Genomic DNA, 23,159 nt, shown 5'->3' on the forward strand with positions numbered 1-23,159 from the left:
ACCCTCTGCTGAAACTGCAAGCGTAGATTGCTTGCTTATAAACTCGCACTGCGCAGAAACAAAACTTAATGTAGCCTAACTTATTTAACCGTGCAGAAACCAAATAAAATCATTCATATGCATACAATCCCCAATATGCTTGAATTAGGCTATTAGAAGAAGGCCATCTTACGAGCCTTTCGTTGTGCAAAATCGTCAACGATATTCCCAATATTTAATGCTCTGGCTCTCGTATTTTCAATGGACAGGATAGCTAACCCACTGAGCCTCTCCTGCCCCATGCTGCTCCTTAGGTAGGTCTTAAAGGAATACGCCACCCCTAGGTGAAATTGGGTCTCTCCCCGCAGTCCCTAGAGTTGGATGAGTGAGCCAAAGCGTTTTATAGCCGACCCAGCCATTGTCCTAATCTAGAAACGGCCCGGTTAGCTTTAGTTTAGCGTAGTCGCTGTAATCCGGCGCTGCCAGCTAGCATGTCGTTTCAAAAGTGAATCAAATAACTCAAGATTTTTTATAATTATTTCTCGTAACCTGTACATTCACATCGAGTACAAATATCAATGCAAATTAACACGAAGGGATTTACTAGACCAATTTATATTTGGAACTATTTTCGGGCATAGCACCGGCAAAGCACCGCTGCCAGGCGCAAAGACATCACGCAGCATCTGAAAACCCTCAACTTCCGGCAATACACCAGCGTTAGTATTTTGAAGTAGTTTCACCAGAGCCCGTCTTATTAGACATTCTCTGGTTTCACCGAAGGACTTTGGTTTGGGAAAAATGGCTACTTGCTGTGTGAAGGGCTGCGGTAACAAGCCGAGGACATACACCAACATAATGTTTCACAGAATTCCAAAACCAGTGGAACGAAGAAATCTTTGGCTTGCTGCCCTCGGCATTCCTGCAACAACTCAAGTGGATAAAGTAAATCAGTATCGTGTTTGCGAGGAGCATTTCAAACCGGAGGACTACGAAGAGAAAATGCAGTATGCTACTAGAAAAATGCTGTTACATCTGAAGGATATGGCCGTCCCATCCATTTTCAGTACAGAGGCAGAACAGTGTTCATCATCCATGCTTGTAAGTATAATTTCTATCCTTCCTTAGGTTATACGTTGCTAACGTTATAACTGAAACGTTAGTCCGACTCACATTGTCGCTTCCAGTTGTATTGTATAACTTCATTAGGCTGCCGTTTCACCCTATTGACAATATGACGACTTTACCTTTTACCGTTACCTGTGGAATTAAATAATTGTGGGGCTTGGTTACACTTTGCATACAATCGCTCTGTTGACTCGAGTGTACTGCAAAGTTTGATAAGAAAGTTGCAAAGAAGTCACTGTTCATGTAAAGTTTATGTAATCGACCATCCAACCAAAGATTTTTACTCAACTGACATAACGTTAGTACATGGGCATTGTTACCAACTCCAAAGACTGTAGGCAGAATAGGCCCTCAAATCAGTCCCCAACCAACCAGCTAATTACAGTAGCCTAGCTAATGTGTAGCGCGTCCATTCTTCCCATGTCAAAATTAGTGTTTGATCTTTGTTTAGGGTAACGTCACAAACAATATTAATTAGCCTAACCTGTGATACTTCTTTACACTTGCTGTAATGAATGGCAGCTATCCAACAGTACACTGCCTTCTTCTACATTTCCTGTACTTTATTCAAAAGGTTGTGTTCTCATGGAGTAATCATTTTAGTTGCATTATATCAACCATTTATCAGGGTGAGCTCAGTGATGTACAGGAAGATGTACAAGACACACCAGAAGTGGAGGATTCATTCACCCTTTTTGCGGGTGTACCTCAGTCCACTCCTCAGAAATCCAGAACTCCGGACTTCAAGGCTCCATTACCTTTTCTGCAAACAACTTGTGCACAGGCAACATGCACCAAGTCACCGTCTGGCCTTGCACCCACATGGACACAACCGGTAAAGCTAAAGAACCTTTTCTCATGCTGTTTTTACAGGTACTGTGCCATGTCACCAGAAAGTCATTATTACATGCATCTATTCTTTTTGTAGGGCACCGCATCTTTGTCCACGCTGACCACTGTGCGCAGTCCAAGAAGAGGTCTAACATTTGATGTGAGTGGCAAACTTAGATGTTCAGTATCTAGGATCCATTATGTCTAGCTTACAATTACAGTAAAGCACAAATGTAGTTATGGAGCTGTTAGAAGATTGTAAGTGTTAGTTATTGTTTTTTATGAGGTGACTAACGTGTGTGGGGGCAGCCATGGCCTACTGGTTCAAACTTAGAGCCAAAGGGTTGCTGGTCCCTAACCGGCAACTGAAAATTTGATGGACTATGTTGATTTGTCAACAACAGGAACCACACAACACAGCACAGGCGGAGATGGATATCAGTACAACATCTGCCTTTGACATCAGCATGACCTCAGAGCCAGCTGCTGATCCAGCAGACACAAGTTTTGTCCCGTACTCGACCCCCTCCTCCTCTGCCACAGGAAGCTCAGCGAGCCTTTCTGGACAGCCAGGAGGTTGGCATGAGAGAAAGTGGATCGTAAATGAGTCCAAACTGATGGAACTATTTCAGAGATGTCCAAGTTGCGGAGCTTCAATGTGCGATCTGAACCAAACCAAAAAAACAACTGGCAGCCAACTATCAATAAAATGGGAGTGCAATAATGGACACACTGGGGAATGGCAATCCTGTCCCGATACACGAGGAATGCCTGAGAATAATCTCCTCACAGCAGCAGTCACACTCTTTACAGGTGCAACATACACACACATTGCGGACTGGGCTGGGCTATTGAATCTTCAGCTACCTCAGAAAACAACTTATTACAATATACAGTCAAGTTATCTCATTCCAACTGTTGATGAAACCTACAAGAAACAGGAAAATGCAATCAAAGCCAGACTCATCTGCCAGACTCTGGATGAAGAAGAAGTGCACATCTGCGGGGATGGGAGGAGCGACAGCCCAGGTCATTCATCTAAATACACAACCTATTCTTTTATGGATGACGCCACCAAACAGATTGTTGGTTTCGATTTAATTCAGGTAAACAAACAAAACAAAAAAATGAACAAAAATATTGGAGACAAAATCCTAATATGTATTGTCTAAAATGTCTATGTAGTAGTAGATTTGTTTGTCAATTTGTCTTTGGGAGGTGGGGGAAGGAAAGCGAAAGCGTTTCACTCTCGCTTAGTGTCTTTAGGGAGGCCGAAAGCAGATAAGATTGGGGTTGTTTAGGTTTAGGGTGAGATGCCTTCCATTTTTCAAAGCTCTCTTTGTCCATACTGGGCTCTGATGACCTGATCATCATGACATGATTTTTCAGTTTGGAGAGCAGGGTGGAGAGATTCTCTCGAGACAGACCGAGAGAAAAGCAGGGAATATGAGGAAGGAATGTGACCACCTCCACTGAAGGCCAGACCACACTTATTTGTAACCTTGTGCCCTCTAGGTGACCCAAGCCAAAAATTCAGTCGCCATGGAGCGGATGGGTTTCAAGAAAGGGCTGGATAAGCTGTTGGATGATGGGATTGCTGTAAAAGTGGTTACCACTGATAGACATCCCTCCATTAGGAAGATGATGAGAGAGGACTATCCAGATATAACACACCAGTTTGACCCTTGGCATGTGACAAAAGGTTAGTTTACAAGGGTACCATTATGCAAAGGAGCCCATCATCATTTAGCATGTGCATTCTCTAATCTGCATTTTCATTCTTTTCCATATACATTTAGGGCTAAAAAAGAAAATGGTTGTGGCAGCGAACAGGAGAAATTGCAAGGACCTTGCACCATGGACAAGAAGTGTGAGCAACCACATGTGGTGGAGCTGCAGCTCATGTAAAGGAGATCCAAAGGTACAAGCATGCACAGTGGAAAGTGAAAGATGTATTTCCGAAATTATTATTGAACATATATAATGCACAGTGAAACTGCTGGCTAACAATCACCACAGACAACTTGTTTTAAATACTGTGCAAGGAATGTAATGGAATACAAAAATGTGTTCTACTTGTGCTCCAATAAATCAGGAGTTACAGAGACGATGGACGTCCGTCCTCCATCATATCCGTGGTGTTCATCGATGGGAGGACGATGGAAATGAATACAGATGCTACCACGATGACATCTCAGCAGATGAACAACGGATAAAAAAGTGGTTGCGACATGATTCACCTGCCTACAAAGCCCTGTACGAAGTTGTTATGAACACACGTCTACTAAATGATCTGAATCAAATGGCCCTCTTCAAGCACACAGGTATGAAACACATATTGGAGTGATTCTCAATCATGAAACCATGGCAGTCTTGAAAAGATCATGTGCACATCAATTACATTTTGCAATGTTTTCTAATTTGTGTCTAATTTGATTCGGCTTTACCAGGACAACTAGAGGTGTTCCACAACTCTTTACTGAAGTACTGCCCGAAGCGTCTTCACTTTGCCTATCCATCCATGCAGGCACGGACAATGTTGGCTGTCATGGACCACAATGAAAACCATAACCAACCACGTCAACAGGCAACAACAGAGACTGGTAAGGACCAAAATTAGCCTATGACCTTGTGCAGATATCTTGTACTTTGTAGCCATAGCAATACCAGTACTGATATACAAGTAATGCAGGGGCAGCCGTGGCCTACTGGTTAGGGCTTCTAACTTGGAGCCGAAAGGTTGCTGATTCAATCCCCTTCCAGTGGACCACAGCTGGCACCTAACCTCTCACTGCTCCCTGGGCACCGCTGAAGCAGGCAGCCCACTGCCCTGGGTTGGTGTGTTCTTCACCCTCACTGTGTGTTTCACTAATTCATGAATGGGTCAAATGCAGAGACCAAATTCCTTGTGTGTGTGTGCCTTGGCGAACAAGACCAATTCTAAATGCTGAAGTAATTCTATCTGTCCAAATTGATGTTTTGCCCAGAAAAAGAAGTGCTGGATCTGTTAAAAAAAAAAGGCCAACAATAATGGCTATCGACCTGATGAAATCACCAGAAATCATTCACTAATGTTCTAATTACAGGCCGCAGAAGACACAACATTGTCTATCAAAAACAATCAAAACAATGGATTGCCAGGCCTGTTTACGTGGACACCACCCAAAAGTTCAGAGATGAACTTATGGAAGGAGTCATCCAAAGAAGGCTGGACCCCTCCATAAAATATAGAGACCCATCATCACACGTTAAAGTTCCTCGCTTGGCAGCAAACATCGGTCTGCCAAAACCCAGAAAGGAGGACGTCATGAAAGGCCACACTTTACGCTTCAAAGTCTCATCCTAGTCTTCAACAATTTTTTTCTTTTCCTACATGTAAAACTCACTTACATACTTTGTTAGCGTTGTTGATAAGCATGTGTGTAGTCATTGGTCTAGCAGTTCTGCAGTAAAAGCAGTTTTATCACATGTTGTAGAAGCAATATTGGATTACACCAAAAGTAACCTTAGATATTCAAAGAATAGAGGATGTATCGAGAAAAGATACTCATATTTACAAAGACTTTCCATGAATGCAAATGTTTATTTTCTATCTCAATGTTATATACAGGTTCCTACGGAGCCCTCCGGGTGACATGGGGGGAAAAAAAACATGGGTTAGAAAAAAAAAAAAAAAGTAGTGGGGAAAAAAAACATGAGGAAGAAAAAAAAAAACAATGCACTTTTGCGGGATCTCATTGCGGGATCTCGCAAAGTTTTGCGAGATCTCGCAAAAAGTTTTGCGAGATCCCGCAAAAGTTTTGCGAGATCCCGCAAAACTTTTTGCGAGATCTCGCAAAACTTTTTTTCTACTTTTGGAACTTGCTGGGCTTCCTACTTGACCCCAATAGGCCCACAAACCACTACCGCCAGATGGCAATCGTATCATGATACTATGATTGCTCTATCACTGTTGCGTGTTGTGGGTTTTCTGGACACATTACATAGGCCTATGACACGGGAGGGAGAGGGAGACACCTGCGTGCAGACACGCACACACGCAGGCGCGTAGCAAGCGTGGGGGATGTGGGTGTTATAATGTACACAGTTTTGCTGGAACACGATTATATCCCCCACACTTTTTGTCAGATTAAATTGAAAGTAAAATATGGAAATAAACGCTCCCGTAAAGAGTTGGAACCGTATCTATAACGAACACACAGAGACACAAATAGGTCTGTTGATTTGATTGAACGGTCATCCAGCCAATCACACCAAGTTAGGTGAAGAACCAGAGCCGCTCTGATCAAATTCAAAGTGTACGTCTTTCAAGGCTGCTGCTTGGGTCTGCATTGTAACGTCTGCAGTGAGCAGATTTCAGATAGGATAGAATTGAAATGATAATTGTTACCGCATTATGCTAATTTAGTAAATCAAAATTCACTGTCTGACTGACAGTTTTTGCCACAATGCAGGGAGTCAAAGTGAAAGCGGGGTGCGTGCACCAAGGCACCTGTTTCTGCAGGAAAACCTTTGGCTACTGTTCTCAGAGCATTATGCTTTCTCTGCCTATGATCTGCAGCTTTTCTCAAACTATGGGCCTCCTCAACAATGAACCTACTACTGCTCCACGTAGCCGCGAAATTAAGTTATGCCCGGTGCTTCACACATCTGCTCATTTGCAGCATATAGTGAATGGCTACTTGCGAACGTTGTGGATTACTTGCGAACATTGTGGATTACTTGCGAACACTGTGGATACTTGCGAACTCTGTGGATTAGGCTACTTGCGGACTCTGAATTATCTCTGGACACTTACGGTCAGTCTCATAACGCTCCAGGCTGGAGCTGCTGTACGGACTAAACCAGTACTTTCTTAAAGCCGGTCATAGGACCCTGTGATCTAGCTCAGTCTATTGATTGCCTTGTTATTGCAGTCTAGTGTGGCCTACTGTGTGTGTGTGTGTGTGTGTGCGCGCGCGTGTGTGTGTGTGCGCGCTTTGAGTTTAGCCCCCGGCCGGGGTTAATGGCCAGTCCCTTCCCCTAGTTTAACTCGGCCATAGAGAGGGCTAGTTTAAGCGGGTTGTATGAATGCGGGGTGGTTGTGTGTGGGAGGTAGTGGTGTATTAATTAATTCTTGTGAATAAACTGTGAAAAGTAAATCCCGAGTTGTGTGTGTGTGTGTAACTCCTCCTCCGACTACCAATAACATAATTAGGCTACAATACTTATTCATTTGGTGCCATCAACTATATAGACATAGCCCAGTCAGCACACATACAGTACGTCTCCAAGACGCTTGGAAAGGAACAGCTTACATCGCGTTCCATTTAGAACGTTTTATTTGATCTGATCTTACAAACGGCGGCGTCAAGACACATTTGAGTTCTACATCGGAGATAGAGGGCTTATGATCGATCATGCTGTGTGCGTCCATGCAGCAAGTGAAACTGGAGGTAACGTGGGCTAGAAGCAACAATAGTTTAAACAAAACGTGGCTTCCTGTAACTATCAATGGAAAAATGCATAGAAACTGCTAATCATAATCTTTAAATTGACATTAATTAAGCTGGCTATATGCAACACAATTTATATATAATCCCTTTGCATATGTTTGGGTAGACTTCAAACGTTTTTGAATTTGAGCTTACAGTTCTGTGTCCTTTACATTTATTTAATAGGTATTAGTGATACCCAGGGTGCGATTTTGTGTAAAAAACAGAGGGGGGGGATTTTGAATATGTTTGTAACCCCCAACCCCCCCCAAAAAAAAAAATGAACGAACGAATAATTTCATAGCTAATAATAGCCTATATTAATTTTGCCAACTTTGTAACATTTACCTTTAGCTTAGTTTTAGTTTACCGTTGTGTATGACTTTAAACAGCGATTGTGCTCAGCTCCTCTAATGCAGGGTTGGACTACGTTTTGATAAACATACAAATTCACCTTGTTCTTGACCCATCTGAAATGACTCCTCTACCTTTGCTGCCTCCATCCTTTCTGTATTTGTTATGTAAAATGTTGTATATGATGACACTGAAGTCTTGAGTTAGTGAATTGGCTAACAGTGTTAGTTGGTATACAAATAGCCTACACATTGCGCTACACGCTGCTTAGGCTGCGTGCATTCTCTCTCCTGCAGATTTGCGTTCAGTAGCCAAGTGCGTAATATTGTAAAAGTTGAAAAAATAAATGTGTTTATTGAAGCCTACAGAAAATAAATAGCTTACTATCATACTGTCAGTTAATTGGCTACAGTGCAGTGAAGAGTTTGGAGAGAAGTTATAGGGCAACTTGAAGTTTTATGAAAATAATTTACGAACCAGAATATATAAGCTTCTATTTCTTGCAGCTGTTAAAACACCCGCTAGATAGTTTAAATACCCGCCACCAACATTTGTTTTTGCTGTACAGATTATTTCTGTAAGTTATTTGTCTACTAGGCCTAGCCTACTGGCTGATTTATCAAACGAGTGCTTTCTCGTTCGTCCTCCGCAAACTACTAGGTGTTTAAAGTAAGACGATATGCTGCTCTGAGCGCGTTTCATGTTTGGTTCAGCGCTGTTTTCCCTGCGGAAGTTCCCGCACTAAAATGTTGAGAGGGACTGAAAATGTTACAATGTTTTTGTGTTCGATGACGTTCAGAAATGCCGTCTGCCCGAATGCTACTGAATAGCCTACTCTGATATATTGACACTGAAGATCGCGAGTTTAAGTAGGCTAGCAGTTAAGTTGCATTCATCGCTATCAAGGGGTTTAATCCTTGTCCCCACCAGAGATAAAAATAATTTAGCAGAGGTAGGGATAGGAAAACCAGAGTTGGGGAAATCCTCACCATCCCCCCCTACAAATCGCACCCTGGTGATACCTCGAAATTAGGCTGCTGTCTGTTAGGCAATTTATTGTAGCCTGCTGTGTGTGCGTGTCTGCACTCAGGTGTCTCCCTCTCCCTCCCTTGTCATAGGCCTATGTAATGTGTCCAGAAAACCCACAACACGCAACAGTGATAGAGCAATCAGAGTATCATGATACGATTGCCATCTGGCGGTAGTGGTTTGTGGGCCTATTGGGGTCAAGTAGGAAGCCCAGCAAGTTCCAAAAGTAGAAAAAAAGTTTTGCGAGATCTCGCAAAACTTTTGCGGGATCTCGCAAAAGTTTTTGCGAGATCTCGCAAAACTTTGCGAGATCCCGCAATGAGATCCCGCAAAAGTGCATCGTTTTTTTTTTCTTCTTCATGTTTTTTTTTTCCCACTTTTTTTTTTTTTTTTTTTTCTAACCCATGTTTTTTTTCCCTATGTCACCCGGAGGGCTCCGTAGGTTCCCTTTTCTACATGTTTGTAAGAAAATAAATAGTTTGTCTCTTCATTTTTGGTTTTATTGGTATGTGTAGAGACTCAGGTATAGTTTTGCAGTAAAAGCAATTTTATCTACTTACAGATACAGAGAGGGCCTACATTACTTGGTTACAACAAAACAGTATAGATATTCCGGGTTATATATGTATAGAGTTGTAAAGTAAGATTTTACAAAGCCATAAAATGCTAATAATTAGGCTATATCAATTGCCTCCTATACCTCTTGAAATCCAACGTAAATACCAGACTCAGATGGAATTTTTTGTCGGATTGATGCAATCACACATGATGGCAATGGCGTTCGATTCCCTTTGCCCAGTGTCTCTCCCTTTAGGGCCCACTCCAACACAACACGATACGACACCAATCTTGTACTCGATGTGAATGTACAGGTTACGAGAAATAATTGTAAAAAATCTTGAGTTATTTGATTCACTTTTGAAACGACATGCTAGCTGGCAGCGCCGGATTACAGCGACTACGCTAAGCTAAAGCTAACCGGGCCGTTTCTAGATTAGGACAATGGCTGGGTCGGCTATAAAACGCTTTGGCTCACTCATCCAACTCTAGGGACTGCGGGGAGAGACCCAATTTCACCTAGGGGTGGCGTATTCCTTTAATAAGTTTGAGTTTGGAAAAAGATCGCTCAGCTGTTGCCACAGTCACAGGCAATGTCAGAAACAACATGAGAGCTTCTGATCTCTGCTTTAAAGCAAGACCTAAATGAGAGGAGTTGTGTTGGGAATGTCGGTGCAATGTCCCTGGTATAATGGTCTGACAAACGTCTTGCCTTAGTTCATCATCACCTGCGAGTTGAAGGGTCATAGGACGTAAAGACTCAAACACATGACAAGTTTCCCGCAAACTTGCAAATCTTTGGGAGAGCCGACTTATTATGATGTCCAGAGTTGCGTTAAATACCTGCACTTTGAAGTATCTCTCTGCATCGGTTAAGCGCTCATCTTCCGATAGTTCGTCAAAGTGACGCTTCACTCTCCGTGCTCTAACATTTTCAAAAGTACTCTGAACCCCCCATTTATTTGCGAGCGTTTGCGCTGTAGCCTTGGCCTGATCAAAGGCACGCCGGTAGTCAGAAAGGACCTGTATAAAAATATTTCTGGATACGTGCTAAACTCCTTACCTGGTTGTAGCCTAAGTTTTATGGAGATCTTCAAAGGCTTGCGCTATAATTCCAACCCTGTTTATAAACGAACCCGTTTGTTGCTGACAAGGCCTATCTCAAATTCCCCGTTTAACTCTTAACATAGAATAGGCTATAATTACGCAAACATTTAAAATCCCGACTTTAAAACGACAAGGCGTGGACAGGCAAAATAGGCTACAAACAATTTCCAAATCAGTTTCAGTAGCCTAGGCCTACGCTACGAGCTGGCCTAAGATCCGAAGTGGTAGACGGATAGGTTACATTACAACAGCAAGACAAAATATACACATTTGGACCAAAGGTCCATTTATTAACAGTGTAGATGCGGGCTTGTTTTTCGCACAACCGGAAATAGTCTCCCTGACATAGGATATGCTTTTGTGAAATTTTATAATAGAGAACGAAAAAAAAACTTTATTAACCGGTTTTGTGGATTTCAGAATAACGTTTCTGTTCCGGAACAGTTGAAGACCATTTTGTTTTCGTTTCCGTTTCCGCTCCTCGTAAAATTCCGTAAAATTCCGTTTTCGTTCCTTGAACCGGTTCGGAGCCCTGCCAGGCGCACACAGCTCGTTATAGCCTATCGAGTGCCTTAAAAGATAGGCTCTGCTCTTGGGTTTGGCCTCACAGCGAACTCAACCCTCTTGTTGCTTGCAGTTTGTTCAATAAAGCGATGCAGATTACATTATTTATTTCTGATTAATTGCGTCTTTTGATGTCTTTTGCAACATCTGCTTGTTAGGCTGGGCTATACTGTCCTGTACAGGTAAATGTTCAACAATTGCTGGTGTACAGGCTATAATCAATTAGCTAAATAATTTGTCTAGCTGTTTAAAAAAAAAATTGTGCTACATTCAAACGCAAAAGGTGCTTTGATATCTTTTTCGTTTGAACGTCGGCAAGCAGGCATGCTGCGGTTGCAATGAATGAGGATAATTGGTTTTATCTGCGGATTTATTTTTTGCATTATTCTACACATATCCCCTCTCGCTCCATCCCTGCGCATGGTGCTTTCTTAAAGGAGCTGCACCATCTTACAACAATTGCATCTACATTTTCATATTAGAATGTTTGGTAACACTTTATTTTAAGGTTCACAAATGTTAGCCACCAATACATACCTAATTAATACCTGTATTAGTGACTTGTAAGGCATGTGTTAGGCAACATTAACCATTTGTTAGGTGTGTATTCACAAATTTCTTGTTCATGACGAATTAGGCCTTTATTATTGATATAATCTTAATAATGACCTTGTAAGCCTTGATCTCTACATACTAATTAGTAGTAAGTACCAAAATAGAATATGCATAACCTACTTGTATACTGTCTGAATAAATCCCAAATAGTAGGAGAACAGTTGTAGAATAAGCAAGTGTATGGCTCAACCTCATTGCTGCATTTCACTGCCCAGGTTGCTGTGTGAAATAGCACTTAATAACTGGGAGATTGGCTCCCATTCTAAAGTGGAAACCGGTTCCTTGGTAGCAAGCACATTATCATCAGTAATACCTCTGCAGAATGTACTTATTATGACCGCCGCGCAGCGAAGCGGCGGTCATATAGGTTTAGTCAGATTTTTTTTTTCTTTTTTTTCCTTCTTTTTCGCATGTCCAAATTTCCGTCAAGGATTCCTGGGACACTGTAAGAGCTGGGTTCACGAAACTTGGTGGGCATGTAACCCCACATGGATAGCATGGAACCTCCTTTTTTCGTTTTGATCTGTAGCCCCCCCGCTGGACTGGACTCCCCGAAAGGAGGGTAGGGCAGACACAGCTTTCTGTGAATATATTAAGAACCGTAGGGCCTAGGATGACCAATTTTTTGCGTATGTTTGCCTCCAGGGGTCATGTAAACCCATTCCATATGCACACATGTGCATAAACAGATACACACGCACACGCATACATTCACAGTAATCCTACGTATGACACATACTCACACAGTAGACATATATACGCATGCATGCACATGCACACACACAGGCACATAAACAGGCAAACACACAAGCACATGCACACACACACACACACACACACACATAAACATAAACATGTACACGCACACATGCACACAATTCAAGAATTTCTCAGAATTATGAACAGGCAAGATGGGGGTGGGGTTGTATAAAATGAATTTTACATGTGAAATCTATGAACTAATCATGTTTTGGTACTTGTTGTCTAGCAGATACCAGTGAGAATTGAGTGTGCACAATGCAATTTAGTGATAGAATCAAATATGCCTTTCAGCGAGATTTATTTTTGTGGAAAAAATGTGCTGGACTGGGCGGCGGTCATATTTTGTACTGCTCTGCGGTACCGCAGAGCGGTACAAAATATGACCGCCGCCCAGTCCAGCACATGTTTTCCACAAAAAAAATCACGCTGAAAGGCATAAATGATTCTAACTGTCTCACTGAATTGCATTATACACACTCAATTCTCACTGGTATCTGCTAGACAACAAGTACCAAAACATGATTAGTTCATAGATTTCACATGTAATATACATTTTATACAACCCCACCCCCATCTTGCCTGTTCATAATTCTGAGAAATTATTGAATTGTGTGCATGTGTGCGTGTACATGTTTATGTTTGTGTGTGTGTGGGTGGGTGTGTGTGCGTGCATGTGTGTGTTTGCCTGTTTATGTGCCTGTGTGTGTGCATGTGCATGCATGCGTATATGTCTACTGTGTGAGTATGTGTCATACGTAGGATTACTGTTAATGTATGTATTTGTGTGTGTATCTGTTTATGCACATGTGTGCATATAGAATGGGTTTACATGACCCCTGGAGGCAAACATACGCAAAAAATTGGTCATCCTAGGCCCTACGGTTCTCAAGATATTCACAGAAAACTGTGTCTGCCCTACGTCCAGTCCAGCGGGGGGGGGGCTACAGATCAAAACGAAAAGCAATGGTTCCATGCTATCCATGTGGGGTTACATGCCCACCAAGTTTCGTGTACCCCGACTTTCAGTGTCCCGGGAATCCTTGTTGGTGTACGGTCACTAAATGTACACATAAATGATTTTATTGTAAGGCCCCCCATGAACGAAAGTCCACGAAACTTGGCATGCATTCGAAGGGTGTCATAATGATCCTACACTTTCAATTTCGTGCAGTTTTGACAATGTCAGCCAGAGATATTGTGATGAAAACACCTAATGTTTTGCTTTTTAATTCTTAACTAGGTGGCGCTATACATGAAATAAGTGGTAATGGGATAGGTTGACATTCCCCCTTAAGACCAACATACAAAAAAAGGTTGACCTCCTAGGCCCTACGGTTCTCGAGATATTCACAGAAAACTGTCTCCGGCCACCTACAGGCCAGTTGGTGTATAGTAACATAAATGTATTTATTGTGTGGCCCCCCATGAACGGAATACCACGAAACTTGGCGTGCATTCAGAGGGCGTCATAATGATCCTACACTTCCAATTTCGTGCAGTTTTGACTATGTTAGGTCACAGATACCTGCGATTACAACACCTAATTTTTACTTTTTTGTGCTTAACTAGGTGGCGCTATACATGAAATGAGTGGTTATGGAATGGGTTGACATGGCCCTTTGAGATCAACATACAAAAAAAAATGGTCCTCCTAAACCCTACGGTTCTCGAGATATTCACAGAAAACTGTGTCTGCCCTACCCTCGTTTCGGGGGGTCCAGTCCAGCGGGGGGTCTACAGATCAAAACGAAAACAGGAGGTTCCATGCTATCCATGTGGGGTTACAAGTTTCGTGTACCCCGGTCTTACAGTGTCCCGGGAATCCTTGACGGAAATTTGGACATGCGAAAAAGAAAAGAAAAAAAAATCCGACTAAACCTATATGACCGCCGCTTCGCTGCACGGCGGTCATAATAATGCCTGACTTTAGAATATGGAACCAATTCATGACTAATAAGTACATACTGCAGAGGTATTACTGATGATAATGTGCTTGCTACCAAGGAACCAGTTTCCACTTTAGAATGGGAGCCAATCTCCCAGTTATTAAGTGCTATTTCACACAGCAACCTGGGCAGTGAAATGCAGCAATGAGGTTGAGCCATACACTTGCTTATTCTACAACTGTTCTCCTACTATTTGGGATTTATTCAGACAGTATACAAGTAGGTTATGCATATTCTATTTTGGTACTTACTACTAATTAGTATGTAGAGATCAAGGCTTACAAGGTCATTATTAAGATTATATCAATAATAAAGGCCTAATTCGTCATGAACAAGAAATTTGTGAATACACACCTAACAAATGGTTAATGTTGCCTAACACATGCCTTACAAGTCACTAATACAGGTATTAATTAGGTATGTATTGGTGGCTAACATGTGAACCTTAAAATAAAGTGTTATCGAATGTTTTGTCAAGTGTAAGCTTAAACTACCGTGATCAATTTAAGTTCCCGTGCCCCCGCTGAAAGTCTCATGCGCTTATCGTTACACTATCAAATCTATAAGTAACCGTGACAAATAGGGTATAAGATATATAAACTCACGCTATTGTATTATCATATATGTTTGGTAATGGCTCAGCTTTCTCTGATTGTTCTACTAACTTGGAAACTGCATCATGGAAGCAGTAAGTCAAGTCGCATCAAAAATAGTAGTGGCAGAACTCCAAAGTGACACCTTGTGGTTGTTTGTGTCAACTGAAGTTTGTGCCATTTCTGCTGAGAAAATGGGGTGCGTGATTCCTGAAGGAACCCGTCCAAACTTAACTGGGACCCACTGTATATCTTGTTATATGTCTATTATATTACATTGTATATACATTGTATATATATATTATAGGGCTGCACAATTAATCGAATTTTAATCACGATCACGATTTTGGCTTCCCACGATCAAATTTGCGTGATCGAGCGATATTAAAAATGCGTGCTCTACCCATTGAACCAACCTGGCAACCCATAGAACACTCCGCTACAAAACAATGTGCCTGCATGCAGCCTACCAATGACAACTGTTCCCTGCACTGCTCAGCCTGATGCAATGCTCAGTTTGGATGCACTGTGGACTAGTAGCATTATGTTAACTATTAGTAGGCTAGTTAGACTATACAAAAAAAACGACGATCAAAAATCAAATGTGTGGCACAGCAGCCAAGAGAGCTTTAAGCAAAGCAGGGCTCTCAACTCATACCGTGAAACACATCACATCAAACCACACATGCCTTTTTATCATGTTAACTTTTAGTCCTTGTTTGCTTCCTCCGATATAGCCTATAATAAGAGTTGAGCTAACGACGGGATCCGTGAATTAGGCTATATTCATGTATTTTATAAGCTACATGTGCAACCTACAATGCATGCGTTTCAAGACACAGCCTACTCAAAAAGAGTGAACAATAATGAAATTGTAGCCTACACGTCAGTGTTTTACATATCAACAAATGACTAAACCAGGGGTGTCCAAACTGCGGCCCGCCACGCACTTTAATCCGGCCTGCCGAGCATTTATTAGTTTATCATAGATCCGGCCCGCCACACTTTAATCCGGCCTGCCAAGCATATAATTAGGTTATCATAGTTAGCTATTTTTTTCCCAGCGATAGACGACGTTGTGATTAACTTCAGGCTACTGCAAACTGCTTTACACTCTTCCTAAAGAACGTTTACAATGTCAATGTCAAAACAGCTTGTTACATCGAGATACATAGTATCTCCATTGCAGCAGATAACTACGTTATGCTACTCCATTTAATTGGGAACGCATTTGAGCGTGCACGAGAGAGAGCGCAATGACAACAGTTCCCATTACTGACCATTTACAAACTGAGTGGGCACAGCACTAGCCATAGGCTATTTGAGTGGATCTGGCAAAGGGTCTTAAATTGACAGTGCACCATTTATAAATGAATAAAAAGCATCAAATTAACAGTATTTCTTAATACTTTGTAATTACTGTGTTGCCGTTAACGTTTCCCCAAATATTAACAAAGTAGCAAGCTGGAAGTTTGGAAGTCGCAGTCAATCTATATTTGCAGTTATTTTGGGGAGTAAATGTGAGGGGAAGAATTTGGGTGAGCCAGATAGCAAGTCCAATATGTTTAAGGGAAAAAATATTTTTGTCACTAAAATTAATTAATAATCGTGATAAATAATCGTGATCTCAATATTGATCAAAATAATCGTGATTATCATTTTGGCCATAATCGTGCAGCCCTAATATATTAGTTATTGTGTGGCATTACTAGCAGAATTACTAGTGGCAGGTGCATCCATCTCTTCAGAAGCTCCCGGAGGTGTTGGAAACTTTCATCAGTAAATACAGAGCTCTGGAGGGCTGCGTTTTCATCAGGACATCTGTTATGGGGATTGATACTATATTTTTAAGACTTCATCTTATTCTTTTAAAGACTTGAGTATTATAATAATACAAGCATTTTCTTGTTTTCAGTGGTTTAATGAGAGCAAATAGTTTGCTACATACAGCCCAAACCCCAAACTCTCATCTAATCTTGAATTTCCCCTTGGGGATCAATAAAGTATCTATCTATCTAATGAATATACGGGAGCAGAAAACATCCCCAAGAGAAACAGAATCATATACGGTCAGACACACATCAATCTGACCTTGTTGTCTGAACCAGAAATTATCTGCTCATAAAATCAGTCTAGACAAGGGCATAACTTTGGGTCTACCATTGGGGGGTTAAACTTGCGGCATATTTATTAATTAATTAATTTATTTATGGAATAATTTTCTTGTGTAAAAGGACACTCAACTGTTTAAAAACAGCACTCACTTATTCTTACTGTACTCTACCGTTTTAAATTGTCCTAAAATTGTTGAGAGAATTGCTTTAAAACGTAAGCTGTTTACCATGTTGTTAGTCGCTTTGGTTAAAAATGCGTCAGCCAAATGCAATGTAATGTACTTAGGCTACTTAACGTAAATGCAGTTGTTCACTTGACTATGCCATAATGATACAGTAGTTCAATTCAGTGTTTAAGCACTTGCCAGCAGTGGCAGCTTCCACTTAATTGATTTTGTGTGTGTGTTCACTATCTTATGAAAAAAAAGAACTTAAAAGTGTAATCAATTGCATCTCTGTATTGGCACCTACGTGCAGCAAATGTATTATGCATAGGGTTAATAAAATAATAATGTTAATAAAAATGTTGTTTCAATGTTTCCCAAGGGCAAGCCTACTCACATGCACCATCATTAACTGTGTGTATGTATGTACAGTACAGGCATGCTCACTCAAAAGGAGTGGCGTGACCTCTGAACTAGCCCATAGCAGCTAGCTGTCAATGGATGACATCTCTAAGTAAATTATGCAATCCCCCCCCAAACATGTGACTGTATTGGAGCAAACAGCAACTTAACTTACAATTCAGTGATATTGGTTCTACACAATAGATCCCTGGCACCCTCTGGCTTTACCTCATAGGACACTGGCAAACGAACATCTAGCCAGCCAACTCCAGTTAGCAAATCATCAGCTAACTTAACAGCTAACTTAACAATAATGATATTTAACTCCGTTTGGGCAGGATTTTTGCTCCTTTTGGCTGGTGTCGACCAACAATGAAAAAATGTTGTCTGGCTGCCTTTCAGTGTCTTTTTCATCTTTCCACATTCAGTTAGCACCTGTCAGCTCTCTCCAACCATTCAGTTAGCATGCACCTGTCAGCTTTCTCCAACCATTTACCCCAGTTAGCATGCAACCGTCAGCTTTCTCCAACCATTCATCCCAGCGACTGCACAAAATAGTAAACAAACTTTCGGCAGAGAAAGCGGGTTGGGTAATACCAAGTAGTCAGTGGGCGGGGGGGGGGGGTATGGTACATTACAGATGATTTAAATAAAAAAGATACTATCTTGCTGGCAAATGAAATTAATAAAAAATAAATAAAAAAAGTTATTCATTTTGTTATTAATCTGAATGATATGATGATATTGGGGGCGTTATATTAGCTGGATCTGGTTATTTATCTGAATGATGTGATGATATTGGGGGCGTTATATTAGCTTTGGGGGTGTCATGACCCCCGTAAGCCCCGTGCAAATTATGCGCCTGAGTCTAGACCACCATCAACACCAGCCAACATGTGCCACCCTAATGCGTTCTTTACCACCAACACCAGCCAACATGCCACCCTAATGCGTTCTCTACCACCATCATCATCACCAGCCAACATGTACCACACTAATGCGTTCTTTACCACAATCACCAGCCAACATGCCACCCTAATGCGTTCTTTACCACCATCACCAGCCAACATGTGCCACCCTAATGCGTTCTTTACCACCATTACCACCATCACCAGCCAACATGTGCCACCCTAATGCGTTCTTTACCATCAACACCAGCCAACATGTGCCACCCTAATGCGTTCTTTACCATCAACACCAGCCAACATGCCACACTAATGCGTTCTCTACCATCATCAACATGAGCAACCTACAATAAAACTCTCTCTCTCCCTCTCTCTATGTTTGTGTATCTCTCTCTTGACACCACTTCACAAGACAAGTATAAACCTGATGAGGACCTGACAACAGTCTGCTATCTGCCAGAAATCAGGATTACATTGAGAGAACGATGATCAGTTGGGGAAAATGTGTGTCACAGTTATGAGTGTGTGTGTGTGTGGCTATGGAGGACCCTTACTCCCTCCTGTGCATATTTACATATTTACATGTGTGGGAGCAGCATGTATGCGCTCTGCTTCCGTTGTTGTTTAAAGATTGAATGGGAAATGAATTCAGAGCCAAAGACCCAAATTTAACTCAGCTACAATTTGTAAGGTATCACCAATATCAAGTTAATGTTACAGATATATGTGCATATATGTATATATGTGTATATGTATATATATGTATGGTTCCATATATTCTTTTTTTAAGTTTATTTTTTGGGCTTCTTACCTTTATGCTGACAGGACAGTGAAGACAGACAGGAAGTGAGTGGGAGACAGTAGGGCTGCACAATTAATCGAATTTTAATCACGATCACGATTTTGGCTTCCCACGATCAAATTTGCGTGATCGAGCGATATTAAAAATGCGTGCTCTACCCATTGAACCAACCTGGCAACCCATAGAACACTCCGCTTCAAAACAATGTGCCTGCATGCAGCCTACCAATGACAACTGTTCCCTGCACTGCTCAGCCTGATGCAATGCTCAGTTTGGATGCACTGTGGACTAGTAGCATTATGTTAACTATTAGTAGGCTAGTTAGACTATACAAAAAAAACGACGATCAAAAATCAAATGTGTGGCACAGCAGCCAAGAGCTTGTCCCTCGAAACGGATCATCCGTTGTTCGAAAATATTTCGGATTTCAGGCAAGTGGAGTTAACCAAAAACTTAAGCAAAGCAGGGCTCTCAACTCATACCGTGAAACACATCACATCAAACCACACATGCCTTTTTATCATGTTAACTTTTAGTCCTTGTTTGCTTCCTCCGGTATAGCCTATAAGAGTTGAGCTAACGACGGGATCCGTGAATTAGGCTATATTCATGTATTTTATAAGCTACATGTGCAACCTACAATGCATGCGTTTCAAGACACAGCCTACTCAAAAAGAGTGAACAATAATGAAATTGTAGCCTACACGTCAGTGTTTTACATATCAACGAATTACTAAACCAGGGGTGTCCAAACTGCGGCCCGCCACGCACTTTAATCCGGCCTGCCGAGCATTTATTAGTTTATCATAGATCCGGCCCGCCACACTTTAATCCGGCCTGCCAAGCATATAATTAGGTTATCATAGCTAGCTATTTTTTTCCCAGCGATAGACGACGTTGTGATTAACTTCAGGCTACTGCAAACTGCTTTACACTCTTCCTAAAGAACGTTTACAATGTCAATGTCAAAACAGCTTGTTACATCGAGATACATAGTATCTCCATTGCAGCAGATAACTACGTTATGCTACTCCATTTAATTGGGAACGCATTTGAGCGTGCACGAGAGAGAGCGCAATGACAACAGTTCCCATTACTGACCATTTACAAACTGAGTGGGCACAGCACTAGCCATAGGCTATTTGAGTGGATCTGGCAAAGGGTCTTAAATTGACAGTGCACCATTTATAAATGAATAAAAAGCATCAAATTAACAGTATTTCTTAATACTTTGTAATTACTGTGTTGCCGTTAACGTTTCCCCAAATATTAACAAAGTAGCAAGCTGGAAGTTTGGAAGTCGCAGTCAATCTATATTTGCAGTCATTTTGGGGAGTAAATGTGAGGGGAAGAATTTGGGTGAGCCAGATAGCAAGTCCAATATGTTTAAGGGAAAAAATATTTTTGTCACTAAAATGAATTAATAATCGTGATAAATAATCGTGATCTCAATATTGATCAAAATAATCGTGATTATCATTTTGGCCATAATCGTGCAGCCCTAGGAGACAGACAGGAAGTGAGTGGGAGACAGACAGGAAGTGAGTGGGAGAGAGAGAGAGATGGGGTGGGATCGGGATATGACCGCAGGGCGGTCATATCCCGATCCCACCCCATCTCTCTCTCTCTGGGTGCCCGTGGGCACTTGGACCCGTGCATTGTATGGGCGCTGTAGCCTGTTGCGCCACAGCGCTCCCCTGCCTCCATACTGTACAGTCTTAAAATGGTTCTGGTCTACAATTAAATATCTATTAAAAACTTCACAATGGAGGATGTTTTTAGCGCGTGATCTGCAGGCGACTTGTTGACTATTTTTAGAAGGTGGAGACCCCTGTTTAGGCTGATCTGTGAGGCCCACCATAAACCATAAACTGGCAACTCTGAGTGGTTTTGTTGAGAGCTGATCCTCTATGTGCGTGTGTGTGGTGTTTGTCAACACTGAAGCAGTGACAAACAAACAAAGTGCCTCCTCAAACAACAATATTTCCAGTTCAAAAATGTATGGTAATGTGATGGTGATGCTGATAAGACAGTTTACCTGAGTGTGTGTGTGAGAGAGAGAATGAGTGTGTAAGGTTCAGCTAAAGAAGTCAGAAAACTTGTTGTCATTTGCATTTTGGCACAGCAAGGAAAAAGGACTAATGTGAAATAAATATATATTATTATTAGATCACACCCTCTTGAATTACAAAGGTTTTGATAATAGCTTTTAGTGGCCAACTGGTCATAATTGGCGCCACAGAAATATCAGAGTACAGTTGTTAGGAACAGACATAATAGGCAACGAAAACTAGTACCCCCTCCCCCCGTGCATTCCCCGCAGTAGTCGTTGGTAACCAAGGTGAACTTCCCTGTCAGACGCGGTGCTCTCGTATCCCAATGAGCACGGCAGATTTTCTTAACTGGCCGGAGCAGCTGTTGTTCATTCTCAGGGGCAGGGACGCCGCCGCCATACACAGAACGCCCCACACCCCCAAAGAAGACTGACTGCAATAAGTAGCGTGCATTATGAATGAGTAGGTATTCATTGCACGAGTATTTCAATAGGCTACACCCCAGGAACAATGAGTAGTTACTCAGGAGCTTAACATAATTCAATTTAAAATTTTCACCGATATTTTTGTTATTTTTATCAAAACGATTTTAACATACAACAGAGGTGGGGACCCAACTGTGACTTTCATACAATAGCACTTGTAGTAAATGTTGGACACACACATGCGACGAATGTCGTCTTATTACCTCGGATGGTACTTACGGGCTTTCTTTATGTGTGGCAGTTTATTTCAGAAGTGAAAAGCAGCGATATTTTGTCAGACAGAAATTTAAATCAGACAAATACTGACAGATGCGGAGCAACAATCACGGGCGCGTGAACTACGCGCGGCTCGGAACACAGAGCAACAGGCGACACGTTTTCTTACCTGCGACGAAAACAGCTATTTGACGGTGAACCCCGACGCAGGCATTTCTCACAAATTCCTCAGACACCGTTCCACGTTGAAACAGGTGCCTCCTCCATGACAATAACAGCCTTTTACATATTCCCCAATTGTTTTGGCGGTGTTGTTGGCCACAGAGCGCCCGTGAAGGAACTAGAAGGGAGGGGCCGCCCGCCGCTCGGGAGCCTGTGCTGCTGTCGGTCTCGGTGGCGCGCGCTGAATGAATGAATCGCGCTGTAGGTGTCGCCTCTGACTTGGACTAATTTAATGTCGCTGTCAGATCAGTGATAGCGACGTGCCTGCCTCGGCTCAAATGCACTCGATTGAAGCAGAGAACACCTCAGTCAGAGCTGCGTGTTACTGTAGACTTTTATAGACCCATGTTGTTGAGCAGCTACGCCAGCGTTTCTCTACAGCTTTACGTGATGGACGAATGATATAACGCTATCCATCTTAATGACAGGCTGGTTATGTGGTCCAGGCCATGAAAATAATGCTGTTTGTAATATGTCAGATGTTATGTCACTATGTAAAAAGGTAATTTCTGCAATATTCGTTATGCAAGGCCAACATAATTGTTCAACTAAATCTCCTGCAGCTGAGTCACTGTCTATTAGCACCAGCTCCACATTTGAATGCCTTTATGATTTGAATGCCTTTATCAGCGTCGATATGAATGCCTTTATGATTTGAATGCGATTTATCAGCATTGTGGTTGTGATTTATTAAAATATGTGTCGCCAGGCGTTGGGTTACACTTGGTGAATCCTAATAAGGAGCAGGAGAGTTATGTGATTGCAGTCTTCTGGAGCTGTTGTAAGGACTAAGTAGCAACAGCCAGACACACTGACTCCACTACAAATACCAGAGGAGTGTGAGGTGAGTGACTC

At 41.8% G+C, this 23,159-nt stretch overlaps 1 protein-coding gene across 2 annotated transcripts; it reads left to right on the top strand.

The window, feature by feature from the left end:
• The first annotated feature begins 1,003 nt into the window (after positions 1-1,003).
• LOC143140023 (uncharacterized) lies at positions 1,004-5,523 on the top strand. Of its 2 annotated transcripts, XM_076300865.1 has the most exons (9): positions 1,004-1,080; positions 1,736-1,942; positions 2,036-2,098; positions 2,343-3,044; positions 3,454-3,640; positions 3,738-3,859; positions 4,034-4,262; positions 4,389-4,541; positions 5,025-5,523. In XM_076300865.1, the coding sequence occupies exons 1-9, from the start codon at positions 1,024-1,026 to the stop codon at positions 5,282-5,284; spliced, it is 1,980 nt and encodes a 659-aa protein (XP_076156980.1). In that variant the 5' UTR covers positions 1,004-1,023; the 3' UTR covers positions 5,285-5,523. The 2 variants fall into 2 exon arrangements, with proteins under 2 accessions (XP_076156980.1, XP_076156979.1); XM_076300864.1 differs by lacking the exon at positions 1,004-1,080 and having other exon boundaries at positions 1,347-1,942.
• The last annotated feature ends 17,636 nt before the right edge of the window (positions 5,524-23,159 follow it).

The sequence above is a fragment of the Alosa pseudoharengus genome, unplaced genomic scaffold (genome assembly GCF_046254945.1).
Source record: "Alosa pseudoharengus isolate Yale_2024_CS ecotype anadromous, Long Island Sound unplaced genomic scaffold, YU_APseudo_1.1 YU_APseudo_1.1_scf_23, whole genome shotgun sequence".
In the NCBI taxonomy this organism is placed as follows: domain Eukaryota; kingdom Metazoa; phylum Chordata; class Actinopteri; order Clupeiformes; family Clupeidae; genus Alosa; species Alosa pseudoharengus.

Coding starts and splice junctions, on each gene's coding strand:
- LOC143140023 (XM_076300864.1), top strand. CDS start 1,619: ATGAATGGCAGCTATCCAACAGTACACTGCCTTCTTCTACATTTCCTG. Junction 3,641..3,737: donor CCCTTGGCATGTGACAAAAG/GTTAGTTTACAA, acceptor ATATACATTTAG/GGCTAAAAAAGAAAATGGTT. Junction 4,263..4,388: donor GGCCCTCTTCAAGCACACAG/GTATGAAACACA, acceptor CGGCTTTACCAG/GACAACTAGAGGTGTTCCAC.